This window comes from Acinonyx jubatus, chromosome B1 (genome assembly GCF_027475565.1).
Source record: "Acinonyx jubatus isolate Ajub_Pintada_27869175 chromosome B1, VMU_Ajub_asm_v1.0, whole genome shotgun sequence".
Classification (NCBI taxonomy): domain Eukaryota; kingdom Metazoa; phylum Chordata; class Mammalia; order Carnivora; family Felidae; genus Acinonyx; species Acinonyx jubatus.
Genome location: NC_069382.1, coordinates 51817674 through 51841142, shown reverse-complemented (window position 1 = coordinate 51841142; position 23469 = coordinate 51817674). Strand labels below are relative to the sequence as shown.

General features: G+C 36.5%; 1 protein-coding gene and 1 pseudogene across 1 annotated transcript; both read left to right on the top strand.

Moving 5' to 3' along the window:
• Positions 1–2866: 2866 nt before the first annotated feature.
• On the top strand, positions 2867–23462 carry LOC113601228 (beta-defensin 131B-like). Its single transcript, XM_027065381.1, has 2 exons — positions 2867–2924; positions 23311–23462. Exons 1-2 carry the CDS (start codon positions 2867–2869, stop codon positions 23460–23462), a joined length of 210 nt encoding a protein of 69 aa, XP_026921182.1.
• Positions 21853–22792, top strand: LOC106975802 (COP9 signalosome complex subunit 5-like; annotated as a pseudogene).
• Positions 23463–23469: the final 7 nt, after the last annotated feature.

Genomic DNA, 23469 nt, shown 5'->3' with positions numbered 1-23469 from the left:
ATAGAACTTTGACTACTTGCAACTTTATCTTATTGGCCAACTTTATTGATTTATACTTCCCTAAAGGTTTCCATTTCATTCAGATATTCAGGGAGTTTGTAGTATTGTGTTATAATATTTAAACTCTTCTCTACCTGTTATTTTAATGGAAAAGAAATAAAGCAAAATAGTAATGATCTTTCAAGTGGTAGAATAATGCATTACATTTATCATCATCTTAATTTAATGGGTTTTCTAATTTTAAAATAAAAAATACTATTTAGAAATCAGAATAAAAAATAAAATGTAACAGAGACTATACAAGTATCTATGTGTGTATATGTGAATATATATTTGTTTATATACGAGAAAAAGTTATTAATAACACAAGTATATTCAGTAGAAAAACAAGAGAAGATGTCAGAAACCTGTAAGGTAAGAAGTGAATGGAAAGAATTGGAAACAGAGCATATACTACTATTTTCCTGAGACGAAGGCGGGGACATTAGGGTCTTACATAAAAAGTAAACTAAAGAAAAGAAAGGTTGGGGCTCCTGGGTGGCTCTGTTGGTTAAGCATCTGACTTCAGCTCAGGTCATGATTTCACGGTTTGTGAGTTCAAGCCCCGCATCAGGCTCTGTGCTGACAGCTCAGAACCTGGAGCCTGCTTCGGATTCTGTGTCTCCTTCTCTCTCTGCCCCTCCCCCACTTGTGCTATCTCTCTGTCTCTCAAAAATAAATAAATGTAAAAAAATAAATAAAATAATTTTAAAAAAAGAAAGGTAATTTTATGTTTTGTTTTTAAAGTACAGGAACTTGAGGATGTTTATAGACTGCAAATAAGGAAATATTTGATTAAGAAAGATTGCAGCAACAAGAAGGAAAAGAAATCATTGATGCAGCAAGCTTTCAACACTACTGAGTACAGGGAAGGAAGATAGACAATTAACACTTGATTATAAATTATTTATTGAGTATCTAGCGCCTTTCTTGAGAGCTGTATCCAATAAAACACAGTAATTCCTAGGTCTAACTTTACTATTTCATGGTAAATTAACTCCTTTATCCTTCTGCTGTGACAATGTATACTTGGATAGCTTGATAGCTATCTGGTTTTCTTCTCCGTGTTCTTTTAAGGAAAGGAATTTAACAAAATGCCTTATTTTTTCTTTCTAATGCCCTAAGCAATTTGGTGATAAGCTACCTTTCAACATTCACCTGGTGCCCACCAACCCACCCCCTGAATGCAGTGAACCTTACTCCTACCCTTCCTTTGATGTCCCTGATTGTCAGCCCATGGATCACATAATGTTCTTGGGCTTCCCGGGCAGCCTTCCAAGCCCACCTCCTGGCTCCAGATCTACCTGTATGGGAAACAAATATTTATAGAAAATGTCAAAGCATCACTGAAAATTCCGCCCTCAGTGTTCCACAAGGAAACTTGAAGACTTGTGCTCATGAATTTGATTGTTTTGCAACACAAACTATACTTCCAAAGCTTTTCCTCAAAATCAAGAAGACAAGAATTCCAAGACACATGAGAAAAATCAGTAACTTCTGAATTGATGATCAGAGATGCTAAATATTCCAGGTCAGACAGGTTTAAGTAAATGGTGCAGTCATCAATAACCAGGACATATCCCAATGACCCTCCGATCCCTCTGTGGAGTTTTTAGGATACTGGGAGGCATTTATTCCCAGGTACTATTTTCCCAGTAACGTCAGGGGAAAAAACATGAACCCAAACTTAGGGAAAGTCATCCCCAGAGCTCTCAGCCCACGTGGCCCTACTAAGGCTAAGGCTTTTGAGGTTTACCTCTTTCAGGACCTCCAGTAACAGCACTACACGCTTCCACCAATCCTGTATCCTGAGTTAGCTCAAGATGTCATTTTCAAAGTCTCAATAGTCAGGGAGGACCCTCTCAAATAATGTAATTATATGTTCCATTCAACGAAACCCTGAAGTAGAACCAGCACCTAAAGGAAGCACAGCAGAAAGGAGCTGGAGTAAGACCATCTAAGAAATATAAAGATCAAATAAGATCATGAATGTGAATGCACTTTGCAGTTGCTAAAATTGATATTTTTACTATGTCTTCTTTAAGCATTCCCTAGCAGCTCCCAAACTACTCTGGTGTTCCCTTATGTTCATTTCCTTCGTGTCTATGAGGTAATTTGTGCCACTTTGCCAGACATATGTTCATATTGCATTGCCATTGATTTTTCTATATTACTTGCTGTCCTAAGTGCATCAAAGGTGTGCTCTTCCTCTTTGATTCCTCTCACATTACATATAACTGTGATGTGTAAACAATTTGTATTCACTAGGACTTTAGATATAAACATTAGTTGATTTAATTCGGTCGGGTGGACAGAGAGGCAATCAAGCAGAAGCTTTTCTATGTCTCAGTAGTCTGTGTATGGTTTCAAATGTAATTGCATTGTCTAAGTCTGCTAATACAGACTCAAAAAATATTAATAAATAGACATGCTGTTATACTAGTGTCTCTTCCCGTTGTTGGGGAATAAACTGAATACTTTAACTCTGTAAATGCCTTAACCTTTACAGTTCTGTCAGGAACCATAAGACAATGATTTTTCACAGACTATCTCTTCTGCCTTCACCATAGCTTCTCCTTCTCTGTAAGTGCCTTGCATCCTATGATCTTCATCTACACCCTGTCAACATTTGACAAATGTACTTTGAATGACCGATAGTCCTGTCCGTTGCATGCTGTCTCCTGATATGAAGGCTCATTGGAACACAGCAATGTTCCTGCTACTAAAAGGTTCAATAAGCATACAGCAACTCATCTCTTGAGTACTAAATACACAAAGAAGTTCTCTTCATCCCAGCTACTGATTCTCTCTAACTGGCTTATTCAACATGAGGCTCTTGCATTCCATCCTTGGAGTCCTTGCCTTGCTGTCCATAGTTCCTCAAGGTAAGACGCAAGCCTTTCATTACAAAGACATGAAAATATAAATGAAGGAGAATACAAAATCTCCTAAGAGTTAGACAGGTGCAGATTGTACCACACAACGTGAGAGAGGAGGGCATTGGCCCTCACAGGAATGGAGGGTTGGATGGATGCGAAGGGCAGATTCATAAGGTCGTTCCTTTCAGTGATTTCACTTATTTGTGAACTCTAACTTGAGGACTATCGTTTGATCCAAAGATGGTGAGAGGATGTTCACAGAACAGAGGAAATTAGAGGAATCAAAATAGTGGAAAGTGAGTAGTGACTAGAATGGCCAAGGGTGAAGGGGAGGCTGCCCCGTCATACTCTGTGGGTTGCAGAACTCTGATCACAGATGAAGGTAAAGGCCTCAGTGGAAATTGCTTTGTGTATGATGGGAATTAAGATCCCATCTTAACAATTATCCAAATTACCACTTACACAGGGGATATTTATTGAATAATCAATCTAACCTTCCCAAGTTAATTTTTAAATCCACTAATACTACATAATAAAAATATATTAATTATTGGATTTACAACTGGGATTTACATTTTATGTATTGACTTATCTATCTTTTCTGAGGCACACACTGCCTTAGAGCACATTTTCATAGCTAACAATTCAAGATTTCCCTCATTGTTCTTGTTTATTATGTATTTTTCATGAGATACAACACACTCTTTTGAAGTCTACAATTTCAGTGGTTTTCTACGTATTCATAAAGTTGTACAACCATCACCACTAATTCTAGAACATTTCACCACCCCAAAAAGGAACTCCATGTTCACTAGCAGCCATTACCCATCCTCCCCTCTCCTCAGACCCTGGAAGCTGCTAATCTATTTTCTGTCTCTGTTAGTTTACCTGGTTTAATGTAGTCATACAATATGTGACCCTTAGAGTCTTTTTCTTTCCCTTAGCAAGTTTTTCAGAGTTCATCCAAGTTGTAGCATGCATCAATGCCTTATTTCTTTCAAGTGATGAATGGAAGTCTATTGCATGGAAGTCTTTTATTCATCTATTTATCAGTTACTGGACATTTGGGTTGCGTCTGCTTTGGAGCTATGATGAATGATGCTGCTGTGCACACTTACATCCAAATTTTTGTGTGGATATATTTTCACAACTCTAGGGTATACAACTTGGGATAGAATTACTGTGCTATACAATAACTATGTTTAACTTTCAGAGAAGTTATCAAACAATTTTCCACAGCTGCATGCTTCATTTTACAATCCCACCAGCTATGCATAAAAAGCCAATTTCTCCACATCTTCACCAACATTTGCTATTGTCCATCTTTTTTATTATCATTATCTTAGCTGCTGTAGCAATATCTCATTGTAGTTTTAATTTGCATTTAATTTGCAATTTAATGATGTTTATCATCCTTTTTTTATGAAATTTATTGTCAAATTGGTTTCCATACAACACCCAGTGCTCATCCCAAAAGGTACCCTCCTCAATGCCCATCATCCACTTTCCCCTCCCTCCCACCCACCATCAACCCTCAGTTTATTCTGTTTTATCTTTTCATGTTTTATTGGCCATTTATATATCTTCTCTGTAAAAACTTTTTTCAAATCCTTTACTCATTTTTTAATTAGGTTGTCTTTTATTGTTGCGTTGCCAGTTCTTTATATATTCTGGACACTAAACGTTTATCACATATAGGTTTGCCACTCTTCTCTCCCATTCTGTGGGGTTTTTTTAAATATTTTACTGGAAATGCTTGCTGTGCCTGGGTTTCCAGGTTCCATCTACAAACAACTCAAATTCAATTGGCTTAAACAATAAAGAAAATATATTATTACACACAAGAAACCTGAAGGTCAGACAATTCTGAAATTGGCTAATGCAGCAGATCATCTATACCATCATGTGTTTGAAGAGTGTCAGATTTATCCTTAACTAGCTTTTCCCATGGCCTCAAGATAGCTGCCACTGTTCTAAAGATCATATCCGGACCCACCACATTACACTAGAGTAAAAGGAAAGCATTTCTTCCCATACCAACAAGGAACACTTTCTCTCAAGTTCCCCAGAAATGGGTTACATACCCACCCCCAAACTAATTGCTGGCAGAGAAATAGAGAACACTATCATTGGCTTACACTTAATACAGATTTATGCCTAGGATATCTAGAAAAATGGTAGACAACCAAACATTAGGACTCTGGCCACAAGAACATATATTAGGATTATGACACCTAAGCACATATATCGATACACTATTGTTTAGTTTTGTCACCTTGCTTTAAAATTGATATAAATGAAAGTATGTATGTACATTTTGTATCTGGCTTACTTTACTCCATATGACATGTATGAAATTCAACTATGTTGCTGTATATGACACATTCCTATATAGTGTTCAGAGTAATATGCCACAATTTATTCATTTTACCATTGATGAACATTTAGATTGTTTCCAGGATTTGACTGCTATAAATACTATCACTGCTATGAATTCTTGATAAATGAGTCTTTTTTTTATCCCATAGGCCCCATTTTATTTTAGTTTTTAAACAGAAGCCCCACAATGAGCACGGGACTATGCATACAATTAACATTAGTTGCCTAAGAACTTTATTTTTTTAATATGAAATTTATTGTCAAACTGGTTTCCAGACAACACCCAGTACTCATCCCTACAGGTGCCCTCCTCAATGCCCATCACCCAGTTTCCCCTCCCTCCCACCCCCCATCAACCCTCAGTTTATTCTCAGGTTTTAAGAGTCTCTTATGGTTTGTCTCCTTCCCTCTCTGTAACTTTTCTTTTCCCCTTCCCCTCCCCCATGATCTTCTGTTAAGTTTCTCAGGATCCACATAAGAGTGTACAACCAATCCCTCAGAAATACAAGCAATTAGCAGGGAATAGTATGAAAAATTATATGCCAACAAACTGGACAACCTGGAAGAAATGGACAGATTCCTAAGCACCCACACACTTCCAAAACTCAAACAGGAAGAAATGGAAAATTTGAACAGACCCATAACTAGTGAAGAAATTGAATCAGTCATCAAAAATCTCCCAACAAATAAGAGTCCAGGGCCAGATGGCTTCCCTGGGGAATTCTGCCAGGCATTGAAAGCAGAGATAACACCTATCCTTCTCAAGCTGTTCCAAAAAATAGGAAGGGAAGGAAAACCTCCAGACTCATCCTATGAAGCCAGCATTACGCTGATCCCTAAATGATTCTTGTTGTATATGTGAACACCTATTTATCAGGTATATAACTAGGAATCAAAGTTTTGTCATAGAACATGTATATCTTCAACTTTAGCAAATAATGCCAAAGAGTTTCTCAAGTAGTTGAGCGAATTCACACTATGTTCAGCAGCAAAGAGCAGCGCTGATTGCTCCACATCCCCAGTAAGTTTATATGATCAAGGTGTTAAGTTATAACCATTCAAGTATATGCATGGTAGTAACAGAGTGTACTTTACATTTAAATTTCTATATTAGTAATAAGATTGAAGACAGTTTCATTTGGTTTTTGGCCATTTTAATATCAATTCTCAAAGTACCTTTCAAGTATTTTGTTCATTATTCATTGAGCTATTTGATATTTTCTCAGTGATTTGTAGGGTTGCACTATAAATTCTGGATGCAAATGCTTTATTATGTGCTTTGTAAATATCTTCTGCTCTATGGCTTGCCTTTTAACCCCTTTTATGATGTTATTGTATAAAAAGGGATTTTCAATATTAATGTAAGTCCAATTCATCAGTGGTTTTTCTGTTTACCTTGGGCTTTTTCTGTTCCTTTTTCACCTAAAGGCCATAAAGATATTCTCTGAATATCCTCTTCAAAATGCTTTTCTTTATCTTCCAAAAGTTTATTATTCGCCTGTCAAATTTAGATTGTAAATCTCCACCTCGTATTGATTTTCATGAAATTGGGGTCAAATTTGTTCTTAAATTTGTTTTTACCATATATATAGCTAATTGACCCAAAAACTTTTCTGGAGAAAACTTTTTTCTCAATGACTTACAGTGCCCTTTTGTCATAAATCTAGTATATATTCTAGGCTACCTACTCTGTTCCATTTGTCTTTCTTGGTACAAATAATATACTATTCTAATTAATGACAATATATAATGTCTTCATATATGGTAGAGAAAGATATCTACATTTTTTTCAAGGAGTGTCTTGAATATTCTTGCCCTTTTGAATGTCCACATAAATTTAAGAATAAGGTATTCAAGTACACATACATATTCAGTGAGAATTTTCATGAAGATTGCAGTGAATCTAGAGGTCGATTTCAGGAAAGCGGACATCTTTGCAAAATTAAATCTTTCTGCAGCTTTGTAATATTTTGAAATCAGGAAGTGGAATGCCTCCAGCTTTGTTTTTGTCTCCCAAAGTTGCTTTGGCTATGCAAAGTCTTTTGTGGTTCCATATGAGCTTATAAAGGAATACTATAAAAAATTATATGCCAACAAATTAGACAACCTAGAAGAAATTGATAAATTCCTAACATACAATCTTTAATAAAGTAGCAGAAAGACAAATAAAAAAATCAACCTCATTTACAATTCCACAAAAAAGTATAAAATACCTAGGAATAAACTTAAACCAAGGAGGTGAAAGATCTGTACTCTGAAAACTATAAAACATTGATGAAACAAATTGAAGATGATATAAACAAATGGAAAGATAGACCATGCTCATGAATTGGGAGAATTAATATTGTTAAAATTTCCATACTGCCTAAAGCAATCCACAGATTCGGTGCAATCCTTATCAAAATATCAACAGCATTTTTCACAGAACTAGAAAAACTAGTTCTAAAACTTCTACAGAACCACCAAAAATCCCAAATAGCCAAAACAATCTTGAGAAAGAAAACTATAAAGTTTGAGATATCACAGTGCCAGATTTCAAGATATATTATAAAGCTGCAGTAATCAAAACAGTATGGCACTGGTACAAAATAGGCACATAGATCAAGAGAACATAATAGAGAGCTCAGAAAGAAACCCACAGTTACATTGTCAATTAATTTATGACAAAAGAGGCATAGATACACAACAGAGAAAAGACAGTCTCTTAAATAAATGCTGCTGGGGAAACTGGACAACTACACACAAAAGAATGAAACTACCACTGTCTAACACCATACACAAAAATAAACGCAAAATAGATTAAGGACCTAAATGTGAGACCTGAAACCATAAAAATCCTAGAAGAGAACACAGGCAGCAATTTCTTTGACACCAGCCATAGCAACATTTTTCTAGGTGTGTCTCTTAAAGCAAGGGAAGCAAAAGTAAAAACAAACTATTGGGATTATATCAAAATAAAAAGGGTTTGCACACTGAGGGAAATCATCAACAAAATAAAAAGGCAACCTACTGGGGGCACCTGAGTGGCTCAGTCAGTTGAGCATCTGACTTTAGCTCAAGTCATGATCTTATGGTTCATGAGTTCAAGCCCCACATTAGGCCTGCTGCAGTCAGCACAGAGCCTACTTTGGATCCTCTGTCCCCTAATCGCTAACCCCCCCCACTTGTGCTCTCTCAAAAATAAATAAACATTAAAAAAAAGGCAACCTAATGAAAAGGAGAAGATATTTGCAAATGATGTATCTGATAAGGGGGTAACATGCAAAATTTATAAAGAACTTACACAACTCAATGCCACAAAACCCACAAATAATCTAGTTAAAAATTAGACCAGAATAAACATTTTTCCAAAGAAGACACACAAATGGCCAACAGACAAATGAAAAAGATGCTCAAGAGCATGAATCATCAGGGAAATGAAAATCAAAACCACAATGAGATATCACCTTATACCTGTCAGAAAGCCTAAACTAAAAAGATAAGAAATAACAAGTGTTGGCAAGGATGGGGGAAAAAGAAACCCTCATAACACTGTTGTTGGAAATGTAAATTGGTACAGCCACTTTGAAAAACAATATGTTTTAATTCTATTTAAAAATAGATTGCTTATATGATCTAGTAATTTCACTACTGGGTATTTACCCAAGGAAAATGAAAACCCTAATTTGAAAAGATATATGAACCTTATGTTTATTGCAACATTAGTTATAATAGCCAAAATATGGAAGCAACCTAAGGTCCCATCAACAGATGAATGGACAAAGAAGATATGAGATATATATAAATACACACAAACACACACACACACACACGAAATTTTCACAGCTATTAAAAAAAAAAGACGAGATCTTGCTATTTGTAACAACATGGATGGACCTATAGATTATTATGCCAAGTGAAATAAGTCAGACTGAGAAAGACAAATACCGTATGATTTCTTTCATATGTAGAACCTAAAAAAATAAAACAAATGAGTAAACAAAAAGTAGAATCAGTTCTGTAAATACAGAGAACAAACTGATGGTTTCCAGAGAGAAGGGGAATGGTAGGGGGGGAAGGGTGATGGACAAAATGGGTGAAGGGAAGTGGGAGATACAGGTTTCCAATTACGGAAAGAAGTCACGTTAATAAAAGTCACAGCATAGATAATATAGTCAAAGATATTGTAACAGCATTGTACAGTGACAAATGGTAGCTACACCTGTGGCAAGCATAGCACAATGTATAGAGATGTTGCATCACTGTTCGTACACCTGGAACAAATGTAAACTATCCTTAAAATGATTTTTTTTAAAAAAGAAAACAGAAATATTTCAAGTAAATAAGCTCACTCTATATCCAAGAACTAAAAAGAAAAACAAACTAAGGCCAAAGTCAGCTGAAGGAAGGAAATAAAAAAGACTAAAGTGGAAAGAAATAAAATAGACACCAGAAAAAAAATAGAAAATATCAGTGAAATGAAGAGTTGTTTTTCTGAAAATATAAAATGTGCAAATCTTTAGCTAGACTACCTAAGGAGGAAAAAAGGGGTTTCAAATAAATAAAATAAAAAATGAAAGAGCAAACATTGGAACTGATACCACAGAAATCATTGGATCATAATTGTATCATTGATCATTCACTATGAATGATTATATGCCAAAAAGTTGGATAACCTAGAAAAAATGGATAAATTTCTAGAAATATACAACCGACAAAAACTGAATCAGGAAGAAATAGAAAACCTGAACAGACCAATAATAAATAAAAAATTGAATGAGTGATCAAAAACCTTCCACACAAAGAACCCTAGGAACAAATGGTTTCATTGGTGAGTTATACCAAATATTTAAAGAAAACTTAACATCAATTCTTCTCAACTGTCCAAAAAATTGAAGAGGAGGGAATACTCCCAAGCTCATTTTATCTGGCCAGATTTACCCTGACACCAAAGCCAGATAAAGACACTACAAAAAAGTAATAAAACCACAGTCTAACATTCCTGATGAATATAGATGCAAAAATTCTCTACAAAATATTAGCAAACTAAATTCAACAACACATTAAAAGTATGCTACACCATGATCAAGTGGGATTTATTCCTAAAATGCAAATATGGTTCAACACATCCAAATCAATACATATAATACACTAAATTAATACAATGAAAGACAAAAAGCATATGATATTCTCAATAGATGCAGAAAAATCATCCGACAAAGTACATCTATTAATGATAAAAACCCTCAACAAATTCTGTATAGAAGGACCATTATACGGACCACATATGACAAACCCACAGCTAATATCATACTCAACTACAAAAGGTTGAAAGCTTTTCCTCTAAGATCAGGAATAAGACAAGAGTTTCCACCTCACCATTCTTATTCAACATAGTTCTGAAAATCCTAACTAAAATAATTAGGCAAGACTAAGAAATGAAATGCATCCAAATTGAAATGGTTAAGTAAAAGTCATTATTTGCAAGTGATATAACCATATAGCAAATCCTTACTCAGCCAAAACCTTTTGGAATTAATCAACAAATTCAGTAAAGATTCAGGATATAAAATTAACATACAGGGGTGCCTGGGTGGCTCAGTTGTTTGAGCGTCCAACTCTTGATTTTGGCACAGATCATGATCCCAGGGTTGTGGGATTGAGCCTCACATTGAGCTCCATGCTCAGCATGGAGCCTGTTTGAGATTCTTTCTCTCTCTCCTTCTGCCCCTCTCCCCCACTCTCTCTCTCTAAAATTAAAAAAAAATCAAAATACACAAAACAGTTGCTTTTCTATACACAACAACTAAATATCAGCAGAAGAAATAAAGAAAATTATCTCATTCACAACATCTCTAAAAAATGTAGGTTTAGTTCAAAATGGTGGCAAAGGAAGATCCTGAATTTACTCCATCTCAAAGATACAACAAATATACAATCATATATGGAATAATTTCCTCTGAAAAAGACTAGGAAACTGGTTGAACAGAGCATCCACAACAAAGGACAAAAAGGACAGCATTGAGACGGGTAGGAAAGGCAGGACATCATCTGGCCAAGTAAGCCCCACCCTGGGTGTGGTGATCCACAATTGGGAGATCTCAAAAATAGGGAATCTTTTCCTGAGAAGTAGGGGATGTGTGCTCCACATCAGGGACTACAACCCTTAGATTTTTCACAAGCCCCCTAAATACTAGGCTTTGAAAAACCAATGTGAAATATGTCCAGGAAAACCATTGAACTCTAGGGAATATGAACCCATTCTTAAAGGGTTTATGGCAGACTTGCTCACCCTGGAAGCCAAGGCAAAAATAACAACGTGAAAAGACCCTAGACCATATGTGAAGAAAATCTACTTATTAATTTTAAATTGCCTGCCAGAACTTTCCCAGGGATGGAGACACTAGTGGATGCCATATTTGTGACCTCATTCTAACTTGCTAAGGTTGGCACTGGCGTGTGACATTTTGAAACTCTCCTTCTAACTTTCGGGAGACAGTGTGCATAACCAGCTGAGAACCCTACCAATCCTTGTAATACAAATGTGCCTCATAGCTGGGTCAGGCAATGGTTCAGCCCACCTCCATGTCCCAACACAGCCATGTGTCACAGTCAGGCTGACACCAGCCCTACCCAATCCCACAGTGCAACTATGGGTCGCAGCCCCACCCACCCTTCTACCATATACACACTCCACAACAGCAGACAGGTGTGTGCAGCCCACATAGGAGAAAACCTTTGAGCACGCCAACTCTAATAGTCAGAGGACATTGCATTCCTGGGCTCCAAGTGACATCTCCTAAAAAAGGCTGCTCTGTCAGGACTGGGAAAGGTACTTAATCTGACCAATAAATAGAAACAAACAGAGCCAGGGAAAATGAGGAGACAGAGAAATACATTCCAAATGATAGAACAAGATAAAACATCAAAAAAAAGCATTAATAAAACAGAAATAAGACATCTACCTGGTAAAGAATTCAAAGTAATGATAATAATGATGCGTGATGGACTCAGGAGAAGAATGGATAAACACAATGGATCCTCAACAAAGAGATAAAAAATATAACAAAGTTCCAAACAGAAGTCATAGAGATGAAGAATACAATAACTGAACTAAAAAATATAGTAGGGGTTCAACAACAGACTGGGTGAAGCTGAAAATCATATCAGAGAGCTAGAAGACAAGCAATAGAACTCATCCAGACAGAGCAGCAAAAAGAAAAAAATAATAATAATAATAATAACAATAACAATAATAATAAAGATAACTTAAGGGACCTTTGGGACATCAAATGTAATAACTTTTGCATTACAAAGAACCAGATAGGAAAAAGAAAGGGCCAGAAAACTTATTTGAAGAAAGAATGGCCGCAAACTTCCGTAATCTGAGGAACAAAACAAATATACAGATTCCCAGGAAGTTACGCATATGATGAACCCAAAGAGACCCAAACCAAGACACATTATAATTAAAATGATAAAAGTTAAAGATAGAAAGAAAGAATCTTAAAAGTAGCAACAACTTATTACATACAGAGGAAACCTCATAAGGCTATAAGCAGACTTTTCAGCAGAAACTTTGTAAGCCAGAAGAGAGTGGCACAGCATATTAAAAGTGCTGGAGGAAAAAAGTTCCAGCCAAGAATTCTCCACATGGAAAGATTATAATTCAGAACTGGAAGAGAGATAAAGAATTTCAAATGCAAGCAAAAACTAAAGGAGTCCATCACCACTAAATCAGACTTATAAGAAATGTTGAAAGGTCTTCTTTAAGTGGAAAGAAAAAGGTCGTGATGAGAAGAAAATTACGAATGGAAAAAAAATTCCCTGGTAAAAGCAAATATATACTAAAGTCAGTAAACCAACCATTTATAAAGCCAGTATGAATATTAAAAGACAAAACTAGTAATCAATAATATCTACAATAATTACCTAAGGGACACCCAAAATAAAAGATGTCAAATGTAACATCATATACATAAAATATAGAATGGGGAGTAAAAATGTAGTTCTTTTAGAATATATGTGAACTTAAGTAACCATCCACTTTAAATAGACCTCTATATACATAAGATGCTTTGTATGAACCTCGTGGTAATCACAAACTAAAAACCTATAATAGGTCCAAAAAAATAAAGGAAATCAAGTATAACACTAAAAAAGTCATCAATTCACAAAGAAAAAGAGCAGGAGAAAAAGAAAGGAACAGAGAACTACAAAACAACCAGAAAGCAATTAATAAAATGACAGTAAATACATTTAAGTATAATAATTACTTAAAATGTAAATGGATTAAATTCTCCAATCAAAAGACATAAGAGGTCTACATTGATTAAAAAAAAAAAAAAAAAAAGATTCATCTCCATGCTGCCTAGAAGAGACTCCCTCCAGGCTGAAAGACACATACAGACTAACAGGAAACGATGAAAAAACTTTCTATAGCAGACTTCCCTGGTCCAGCCAGTGAACAGAATTTTCATTCCAACATTTGAGCATATTTAAAGCTAATTATTGGAAAATTGATTTTTCTTACTATAAATATTTGCCAGAATCTACCATTACAGAAAGAATTTAAACAGTTTATTAACCTTCAGCAAACCATCATCTTTAAGATGTATGCTTGGAATTTACTCCTCTTAGTTCTTTCATTTCTACCCCCTTTCCAGGACAGTAAGAATTTTTTTATTCACTGTATACTCCAGTTTCTATAAACATGACAAGCAAAAAAGCTCTGTGCTCTCAGTATTTGTGAAACAGGTGAATCATTATCATATACTTGCTAAAATCCTAAACTTTTAATTCTTTTACATATAGTAGATGGAAATACATTAAAATATATTCTATAAATTCATTGCAACAGCGCATATAAATTTCAGCAATCAGTCCACTGTAAAAGTGCCTATGTAAATTATATTTCTTGGGTTTCTGAAGAGTTCTTTAAAAACAATATTAGACTTGGGGCTCCTGGGTGACTCAGTTGGTTAAGTGTCCGACTTCAGCTCAGGTCATGATTGCACGGTTTGTGGGATGGAGCCCCACATCATGTTCCTGCACTAACAGCTCAAGAGCCTACTTGTGGGTTTCCCTATCCCTCTCTCTCTGCTCCTTCCCTGCTCATGCTCGCTCTCTCTCTCTATCTCTATCTCTCTCAAAATAAATAAATAAACAATTTTTTTACTAAAATAAAACTGTTTGGGAAACGTTCTTCTGGTTTCTGGTTTAGCATGTAAGGAGCTTAGAACCATAACTGCCATTTTCACAGAAAGAGAAAAGCGGAATGAACTGAAAGCCAACAACTCTTTCTTTCGTCTCTCAGAGAACTGAAGTCACAGAGCAAACCACAGCCCCCATAATTAGAGAGATAGAAAAGCAGATACAGAGAATTAAAACTTACCAGAACAGAAGCCCATGTGCATTATCCATGAGAACAAGTACCAAGGTAATTGACAAATTTCAGGAAACTTAATATAAATTCGAGAGTTAAAACCTAGAAATTAAGAAAAAAAGTCTTAGGGGTGCTTTCACACTACTATGAATTTTACTTCCTGGAGTGCTAACAGGTTTTTACAATGATTATTAGGAAGAAAATCCTTTCATAGGTCCAGCAGAAAGAGATGAGAGTAGTCATTTTGAAATATACCCAGATCAATCTGTTCTTAACAAAGCCTGCCCTCAAAAGAAACTATATCACCAGAACCTAACCAACTGAGGTTTTACCAGGGCCAGAGTGACCAGGTGAAAGTGAAATACCCAACTCTAGCCTAATCTAGGTTTCCACATGGGGGAAGGAAAATGTCCAACTCCAGTCTCCTCTAGACTCTTGTCTCACCTAAGGGTGGGAGAGGGGAGTACTGAGAAACAATTTGTGAACGTCATAGCCCTTCAAGGGGCACAGTATCACTAAAAACTGATATCTAATCATAGGACTATAAAATTATTTCTCTGCCCCCACACTAAAATATTACAAAAGGGGAATACAACTGGAAGGACTGCGTGTCTCAGACCTTACTCAAGAAGTCATCTTGAGGTAAATCCAAAGGCATTTGGGAATATAAAAGCAAAGAAATCAGAAGAAATTTTCACTTCTAATAGCTACTGTTAAAGTGAAAAGTAAAAACAACTTAACCCCTAGCAAGAGAAACAGAAAATCTCACACTAAAGATTTATTTATCTCAATTCCTTTAGCCCATTATATCATGCTCAGCTTTCAATACAAATTTACAAGATATACTAAAAGACCAAAACACAGTTTAGAGAGACAGGACAAACATCCAAACCAGGCACAGATATGTCAGAGATGTTGGAATTATCAAACTGGGGATTTGAAACAACTATGATTAATACACTAAGGTCCCTAATGCAAACATGGACAACAAGCAAAGGCCAATGGATAATGTAAGCAGAGAGACAGAAACTCTAAGAAGGAATCCAATACAATGCTAGAAATCAAAACACTGTGACAGAAATAAAGAATACCTTTGATGGGTGTATTAGTTTGCTAGGGCTATATAACAAACTATCACAGATTGGTGTCTTAAACAAAAATGTATTTTCTCATACTTCTGGAAGCTAAAAGTTCAAAAGCAAGGTGTCAGCAGGTCTGGTATCTCCTGAAGCCATTTTCCTTAGCTTGTAGATGACCACCTGTTCATTGTGTCCTCATATAGACCTTCCTCTGTCAAGGCACATACCTGAGGTTTCTTCCTCTTCTTATAAGGACACCAGTCATATTGGATTAGGGCTCCACCATAATAGTCTCATTAATTTCATCTATTTTAAAAATTTGTGTCCAAATATGGTTACGTTCTGAAGCTCTAGGTGTTGGGATATGAAAATATAGATTTGGGGAGAATACAATTTGGGTGATAACAATGGGCTCATCGACAAGTGGGACACATCCAAAGAAAGAGTTAGTGAGCTTAAAAAATGTCAATAGATTGGGGCACCTGGGTGGCTCAGTCATTTAAGCGTCTAACTTCCACTCAGGTCATGATCTCACAGTTCATGAGTTCGAGCCCTGCATCGGGCTCTGTGCTGACAGCTCAGAGTTGGAGCCTGCTATGGATTCTGTGTCTCCCTCTCTCTCTCTGCCCTACCCTCCCTTCTCTCTCTCAAAAATAAATAAACAGTAAAAAAAAAAAATCTAAGGGGTAGCTGGGTGGCTCAGTCAGTTAAGCGTCTGACATCAGTTCAGGTCATGATCTCGCAGTCCATGAGTTTGAGCCCCGCATCAGGCTCTGTGCTGACAACTCAAAGCCTGGAGCCTACATCGGATTCTGTGTCTCCCTCTCTCTATCCCTCCCCCACTCACACTCTGTCTCAAAAATAAATAAACATTAAAAATAATAATAATAATAACATAAAAATAAATAAAAATAAATTTTTTAAATATGTCAACAGAAATTTCCAAAACTGAAAGGCTTAAACAGAATGAAAGTGAACAGACTATCCAGTAACTGTGTAACATTACAAAAGTTGTAAAATATGTCTAATGGGAATACCAGGAAAAGAAGAAAGAGAGAAAGATAAAGAAGATATCATTGACGCAATAATGACTGGTAATTTCCCAAAACTAATGATAGACACAATACATTCTAATAAACTCAGAGAATATCAAGGATAAATGGCCCCCAAATATGTAAACCTAGCAATATTATATTCAACCTGAAGAAAAATAAAAGACAAAATCTTGAAAAGAGCAATAGAAAGAAAAAATCCAGCCTATAGAGGGGCTAAGATAAGAATTACAACAGTCCTCCTCAGACACCATACAAGAAAAAGGAAGTGAAGTGAAACATGTGAAGTGTTGAAAGAAAAAATACTCCACCAATCTAGAATTATTCTTTCCAGAAAAATTATTCTTCAAAACTAAAAGAGAAATCATTTCCTTCTTTTCTTACAAGGACTTTAATTTTCTTTCATTGCGAACAGTTTTTTGTTTTGCATTTCTTTACACAAAACCCAATCACATCTCTGAGAACAATGTATTAAGAAACATAGCTGGGAAATATTTTCGGTTTGTTTTTGTGTTATCTTCTACAAGGATGACACACTGGACTGGATGGACTTAAAGATATATTCAGAACATTTCATCCTAAAGCAGCAGAATATACATTCTTCTCCAGTGCTCATGGAACACTCTCCAGAATAGGTTCCATAGTAGGACACAAGTCAACCTTCAAAAAATACAAAAAGATGGAAATCATACTGTGCACATTTTCAGACCACAACGCTATGAAACTCGAAATCAGCCATAAGAAACAATTTGGAAAGATAACAAATACTTGGAGACTAAATAACATCCTACTAATGAATGAATGGGCTAACAAGAAGTTAAAGAGGAAACTAAAAAGTACATGGAAGCCAATGAAAATTATAACACCACAGCCCCAAACCTCTGGGACGCAGCTAAGGTGGTCATAGAGGGAAGTATATACCAATCCAGGACTTCCTAAAGAAGGAAGAAAGGTCTCAGATACACAATCTAACCTTACACCTTAAAGAGCTGGAAAAAAAAAACTGCAAATAAAACCCAAGCCCAGCAGAAGACAGGAAACTATAAAGATTAGAGCAGAAATCAATGCTATCGAAACCAAAAACAAAAAACAACAACAAAAAAAAAAAAAACAGTAGAACAGATCAATTAAACCAGAAGCTGGTTCTTTGAAAGAATTAACAAAATTAATAAACTCCTAGCCAGTTGATCAAAAAGAAAAAGGAAACTACCCAAATACATAAAATCAAGAATGAAAGAGGAGAGATCACAACCAACCCAGCACAAATGCAAATAATAAGAGAATATTGTAAGCAATTATATGCCAATAAAATGGGCAATCTGGAAGAAATGGACAAATTCCTGGAAACATATAAACTACCAAAACTGAAATAGAAATAGAAGAAATAGAAATAGAAGAAATAGAAAATTTGAACAGACCCATATCCAGTAAAAAAAATGGAAATAGTAATAAGAAATCTCCCCCAAAAACAAGAGTCTAGGGCCAGATGGCTCTCCAGGGGAATTCTACCGAACATTTAAAGAAGAGTTAACACCTAATCTTTTGACTCTCTTCCAAAAAATAGAAATGGAAAGAAAACTTCCAAACTCATTATGAAGCCAGTACTACCTTGATTCCAAAATGAGACACAGACCCCACTAAAAAGGAGAACTACAGACCAATTTTCCTGATGAACATGGATGCAAAAATCCTCAAGACACTAGCCAACCAGATCCAACAATACATTAAAAGAATTATTCACCACGACCAAGTGGGATTTATACCTGGGATGCAGGGCTGGCTCCATATCCGTGAAACAATCAATGTGATACATCACATCAATAAAAGAAAGGACAGGAACCATATGATCCTCTCAAAAGCTGAAGAGGAAGTATTTGACAAAATACAGCATCCTTTCTTGATAAAAACCCTCAAGAAAGTAGGGATAGAAGGATCATACCTCAAATCATAAAAGCCATATATGAAAGATCCATCGCTAATATCATCTTCAATGGGGAAAAACTGAGAACTTTCCTCCTAAGGTCAGGAACAAGACAGGGATGTCCACTCTCACCACTGTTATTCAACATAGTATTGGAAATCTTAGCTTCAGCAATCAGACAACACAAAGGAATAAAAGGCATCCAAATCGGCCAGAAGGAAGTCAAACTTTCACTCTTTGCAGATAACATGACACTCGACATGAAAAAAATTCCACCAAAATACTGCTAGAACTGATCCACGAATTCAGAAAGTCACAAGATATAAAACCAATGCACAAAAATGGTTGCATTCCCATACACCAATAATGAAGCAGCAGAAGGAGAAAGCAAGGAATCGACCCCATTTACAATTGCACCAAAAACCATAAAATATCTAGGAATAAACCTAACCAAAGAGATGAAAAATCTATATACTGAAACTATAGAAAGCGTATGAAAGAAATTGAAGAAGACACAAAGAAATGGAAAAACATTCCATGCTCCTGGATTGGAAGAATATCGTTAAAATGTCGATACTACCCAAAGCAATCTACATATTCAATGCAATCCCTGTCAAAACAACACCAGCATTCTTCACAGAGCTAGAAAAATCCTAAAATTGGGATGGAACCACAAAAGACCCCAAATAGTCAAAGCAATCCTGAAAAAGAAAACCAAAGCTGGAGACATCACAATCCCAGACGTCAATACATATTACAAAGCTCTAATCATCAAGAAAGCATGGTATTGGCACAAAAACAGACACTCAGATCAGTGGAACAGAATAGAGAACCCAGAAATGGACCCACAAACATGTGGCCAACTAATCTTTGACAAAGCAGAAAAGACTATCCAATGGAATAAAGACAGTCTCTTCAGCAATGGTGCTGGGAAAATTGGACAGCGACATGCAGAATAATAAACCTGGACCACTTTCTTACACCATACACAAAAATAAACTCAAAATGGATGAAATACTTAAACATAAGACAGGAAGTCATCAAAATCCTAGAGAAGAGGGGCAGCTGGGTGGCTCAGTTGGTTAAGCACCAACTTCGGCTCAGGTCATGATCACACATTTTGTGAGTTCAAGCCCCCGTGACAGCTCAAAGCCTGGAACCTGCTTTGGATCCTGTGTCACCCTCTGTCTCTGCTCCTCCCCCACTCATTCTCTCTCTCTCTCTCTCTCTCTCTCTCAGAAATAAAATAAACATTAAAAAAAATTTGTTTTAATCCTAGAGGCAAAAGCAGGCAAAAACCTCTTTAACCTCAGCCACAGCAACTTTTTACTCAACATGTCTCCAGAGGCAAGGGAAACAAAAGCAAAAATGAATTATTGGGACGTTATCAAAATAAAAAGTCTTCACAGCAAAGGAAACAATCAGCAAAACTAAAAGGCAACCGACAGAATGGGAGAAGATATTTGCAAATGACACAGCAGATGGGTTAGTATCCAAAATCTATAAAGAACTTATCAAACTGAACACCAAAAAAATAATCTGGTGAAGAAATGGGCAAAAGACATGAATAGACACTTTTCCAAAGAAGACATCCAGATGGCAAACAAATACATGAAAAAATGCTCAACATTACCCATAATCAGGAAAATACAAATTAAATCCACAATGGGATACCACCTTACTCCAATCAGAATGGCTAAAATGAAAAACTCAAGCAACAACAGATGTTGGTGAGGACACAGAGAAAGAGGATCTCTTTTGCACTGCTGGTGGGAGTCACGCTGGAAAACAGTACGGAGGTTCCTCAAAAAATTAAAAATAGAACTACCCTACGACCCAGCAATTGCACTACTAGGTATTTATCCAAGGGATACAGGTGTGATGTTTTGAAGGGGCACATGCACCACAATGTTTATAGCAGCACTATCGACAATAGCCAAAGTATGGAAAGAGCCCAATTGTTCATTGACAGATGAATGGGTAAAGAATATGTAGTATATACATACTATGGAGTATTACTTGGCAATTGGAAAGAATGCAATCTTGCCATTTGCTACTATATGGATGGAACTAAAGGGTATTATCCTAAGCAAAATTAGCCAGAGAAAGACAAATATCATATGACTTCACTCCTATGAGGAGTGTTTTAAGATACAAAACATGAACGTAAGGGAAGGGAAGCAAAAATAACACAAAAACAGGGAGGGAAGGGCACGTGGGTGGCTCAGTCGGTTCAGTGTCCAACTTCGGCTCAGGTCATGGTCTCACAGCTCGTGAGTTAGAGCCCCACGTCAGGCTCTGTGCTGACAGGTCAGAGCCTGGAGCCTGTTTTGGATTCTGTGTCTCCCTCTGTCTCTGCCCCTCTCCCACTCATTTTGTCTCTCTCTCTCAAAAATAAATAGAAACATTAAAAAAAAACAGGGAGGGAGACAAAACATAAGAGACTCTTAAATACAGAGAACAACAGAAGGTTGTTGGAGGGGTTGTGAGAGGGAAGATGGACTAAATGGGCGAGGGGCATTAAGGAATCTACTCTTGAAATCATTGTTGCACTATATGCTAACTTGGATGTGAGTTTGAAAATTTAAAAAAAAAGCTAAAAAAAATAATAATAAAATTTTTAAAAATTAAATTAAAAAAATAAAAGTAAAGAAATGATCTCTATAAAACTTAGATTTCTTGGAGGGCAAAAGATAGAAGGAAATGCCTATGTGACACAGAAAGAGAGAGAAAAGTGGGGGTAAGAACTGGAAACCAAAGTGAGAAATTATGACTTACAGGAATTTGTGTAATCTTAGAAACTTCCTCAGTAAAGGAGACATGGCTTTGAGCCTAAATATACTGGACAGTTAGAACCAAGATTCAACTTCCTTATTGTCAGTTGATGATTTCTTTTTATTTCACCAAGAAAGTAAAAGCACCAAGAGATAACTTCTGCATTTTCCCACCACCATATGTCTTCCCTAATTTTACCTTCCTCTGCCTTCTCTTCATTTTCTGATTTAAAGTTAGCCCTCCGCGAGGTGTCATGGTTGCCTCCAGAGACTAGTAGGAGTTTGCACCTGTGGTGGAGAGAGTCCCAAGCCCACATCCAGGAGGCTGCGTCTTGGAAGGAGATGACTTCTCCGATTCCTCGGTGATGGCTGCATCCGGGAGTGGTATGGCTCAGAAAACCTGGGAATGGGCCAACAACGTGCAGGAAGCACGTTGTTCATGATATCGATGAAATCTAGAAATACAAGAAACAGCAGCAAGAAATTCTGACGGCGAAGCCCTGGACTAATGATCGCCATTGCTTTAAGTACTGCAAAATCTCAGCATTGGCCCTACTGAAAATGGTGATGCCTGCCAGATCAGGAAGCAACTGATCTGAAGTGACGGCCTAATGCTAGGAAAGGTGGATGGTGAAACCATGATCATTATAGACAGTTTTGCTTTGCACTGAAACCCGAGTAAATAAGTGCTCAGGCTGCTGCATATGAGTACATGGCTGCATATATAGAAAATGCCAAACAGGTTGGCCTCCTTGGAAATGCAATTGGCTGGCATCATAGCCAACCTGGCTGTGGCTGCTGACTTTCTGGGATTGATGTTAGTAATCAAACGCTGAATCAGCAGTTCCAGGAACCATTCCTAGCAGTAGTAATTGACCCAACAAGAATAGTATCTGCAGAGAAAGTGAATCTTGGAGACTTTAGAACACACCCAAAGGGCTACAAACATGCAAACAATATTATGCCTTACAAGTGTCATATTTCAAATCCTCCTTGGATCGCAAATTGTTTGAGCTTTTGCAGAATAAATACTGTGTGGATATGATGAGTTCCTCTAGCTTTCTTCCGAATGCAAACTATACCACTGGTCAGGTCTTTAATTTGTCTGAAAAATTAGAAACAGTCAGAAGCAAGCCCAGCTGGGATGAGGGAGTTTCATGTTGGGTTTGGAAACACATGACAGAAAGAAGACAAACATGCCAAGGCTAAAGTGACAGGTGTAGTAAAACTACCATAGAAGCTACCCATGGATTGATGTCTTAGGTTATTGAGGATAAACTGTTTTACCGAATTAACATCTCTTAAACAATCACTAAGTAGTACTTTTGACTGAAAGTCAGTGTGAGAAAAATACTCAAGGAACACTTTAAAGCCAGTTACCAAAATTCTGATTTTAACTGGAAGGTGCTCTGAAGTATTCCGATTATAATATCCTGTAATAAAACTCTTTAAAATGAAAAATAATGTAACTAGATTTCGTCCCCACTCACTTGTTAAAGACTTCACTGCTGAAATGGAACATTGTTTCTTGCATCATGAATCCCCACCACTAAACAAACTACCCATTTTACGCGGAAATATGCTGTCATGGTCCTCAGGAAAAACTCTCCTCTTTAGCTCACTGCCCCATTTATCTACCCTATAGAAGAAATCCTCATTTATTGTTATTCACTATCTCTGCTTTTCTCTTCTGCATTCTTTTTGTTGTTGTTGTTATTTTTTTCTGAGCAAGTTCTTTACTGATGTTGTTTTAATTTATTATAAAACACTTCAGACATTAAAATATACAAATAAAAGTATAACTTTTTTTTCTCTTTTCAAAGCCAGGACCTCATTTTTTAAAGACATATGTTCCTCAAAAAACTATCACTGCAGAATGAAGTGCAATCCTGATGAACATGCAATTAAATACTGTGCTGACTGGACCATCTGCTGCAAACCAAAGAGAATTCAATTCAGGGAAAAAAAGTGGTGAAAAGTCT

What these genes read in the sequence shown, in the direction of transcription:
- LOC113601228 (XM_027065381.1), top strand. Translation starts at nt 2,867, where the DNA reads ATGAGGCTCTTGCATTCCATCCTTGGAGTCCTTGCCTTGCTGTCCATA. An exon ending in GCTGTCCATAGTTCCTCAAG is followed by an intron (nt 2,925 to 23,310) that starts GTAAGACGCAAG and finishes CTCTTTTCAAAG; the next exon opens with CCAGGACCTCATTTTTTAAA.